The sequence below is a fragment of the Acyrthosiphon pisum genome, chromosome X (assembly GCF_005508785.2).
Source record: "Acyrthosiphon pisum isolate AL4f chromosome X, pea_aphid_22Mar2018_4r6ur, whole genome shotgun sequence".
In the NCBI taxonomy this organism is placed as follows: domain Eukaryota; kingdom Metazoa; phylum Arthropoda; class Insecta; order Hemiptera; family Aphididae; genus Acyrthosiphon; species Acyrthosiphon pisum.
The window spans coordinates 3494279-3495501 of NC_042493.1; the positions used below are offsets into that span (position 1 = coordinate 3494279).

The 1223-nt window shown below is 56.3% G+C and overlaps 1 protein-coding gene across 1 annotated transcript; it reads right to left on the reverse strand.

Moving 5' to 3' along the window:
- Positions 1-20: 20 nt before the first annotated feature.
- Positions 21-992, reverse strand: LOC103311658. The gene has a single exon (XM_008191355.1). The coding sequence runs from the start codon at positions 990-992 to the stop codon at positions 21-23; it is 972 nt and encodes a 323-aa protein (XP_008189577.1).
- Between the last annotated feature and the right edge of the window lie 231 nt (positions 993-1223).

Genomic DNA, 1223 nt, shown 5'->3' on the forward strand with positions numbered 1-1223 from the left:
CATTGTCAACACATAATGCATTACAGAACTTCCCTGTACACAATGTTCTTGGTGAGGAATCGCTCATTGTCATCGGCGTACATGTCGACTCTCACGGACTGTGCGTTTCTCACCCTCGAAAACACTACGTACAGCTGCCCGTGAGTGAACGGGGGCGACGTCAGTAGCAAACCTACCCTGTCGAACGTCTGACCTTGCGACTTGTTGATGGTCATGGCGAACGACAACCTCACCAGGAATTGAAGGCGCCGCAGTGGCATGGGTAGGTCGTCCTCACCGCTGGACGTGAGCGGTATCTTGGGCAGGACGATGTCGTCGTCCTGTGCGTCACCGCCCAAAATTCTCGCCATGAAATTGTGAGTCTGCGGTTCGGTGACCACCAACCTCGTACCGTTGCACAGTCGTCTCCTCGGATCCAGATTTCTGAGTAACCCCACCTTCAGTGTCAGCCGGAACGGTGGAATGCCATCCCGTACCAAATCGTTGAGGAACTCTGTGGGGAAATTGGCCACTTCGTCGGCCTCGTCCGCCATCACGGTGTCGACGCCGGTGTAGGTCATCTCTCGACCGTCGACGCGCTCTAGCACGTCCCCGTTGACCCATCTGCACCCTTCGTTGGTGGGACACACGACGACTCTCCGAGCAAATTCTTTGACGTTGGCCAACGACATTTGCTGCGGATACACGAAATCGATTAAATCAGCGACGTCGCATACCATTTCCCGCGGGATTTGCACGGTGTCTGGAACGCCGTCGACCGCGGGCAGTTGGCCGTTGCCGAGCTGAAGCAACCAAGATGCAAAGTCCGCGTCGTTGCCCGCGCACATGTTCTGCACCAGATTGAAGCCCTCCATGACGCTCCAAAGACCGTTTTCCTTGATCGACGACATGTTGATATCGGCTCTCGTCCCTCTCCGGACCACGGGCAATATCTGTCTGAAGTCACCGGCGAACGGCATGGTTTTACCGCCGAACGGTAATTCCGACACCATGACGTCCCTGAGCAGGTGGTTATTGTTGTTGCAGTTTATTGCAGTCCCGGCGACATGGGGGCTTCGTCCCAGATGATGATCGCCGCGTTGCGTATTTTCTTCGCTCGCTCGGACTGCATGGTGATGGTGGACGTCGAGGCTTCGGTCAGTGTGCTAAACGGCAGTCCGAACGTCGAGTGCACCGTCATGCCACCGTCCATGAGCGACGCGGCGATCTCGGTGAACGCAATG

Coding starts and splice junctions, on each gene's coding strand:
- LOC103311658 (XM_008191355.1), bottom strand. CDS start 992: ATGGTGTCGGAATTACCGTTCGGCGGTAAAACCATGCCGTTCGCCGGT.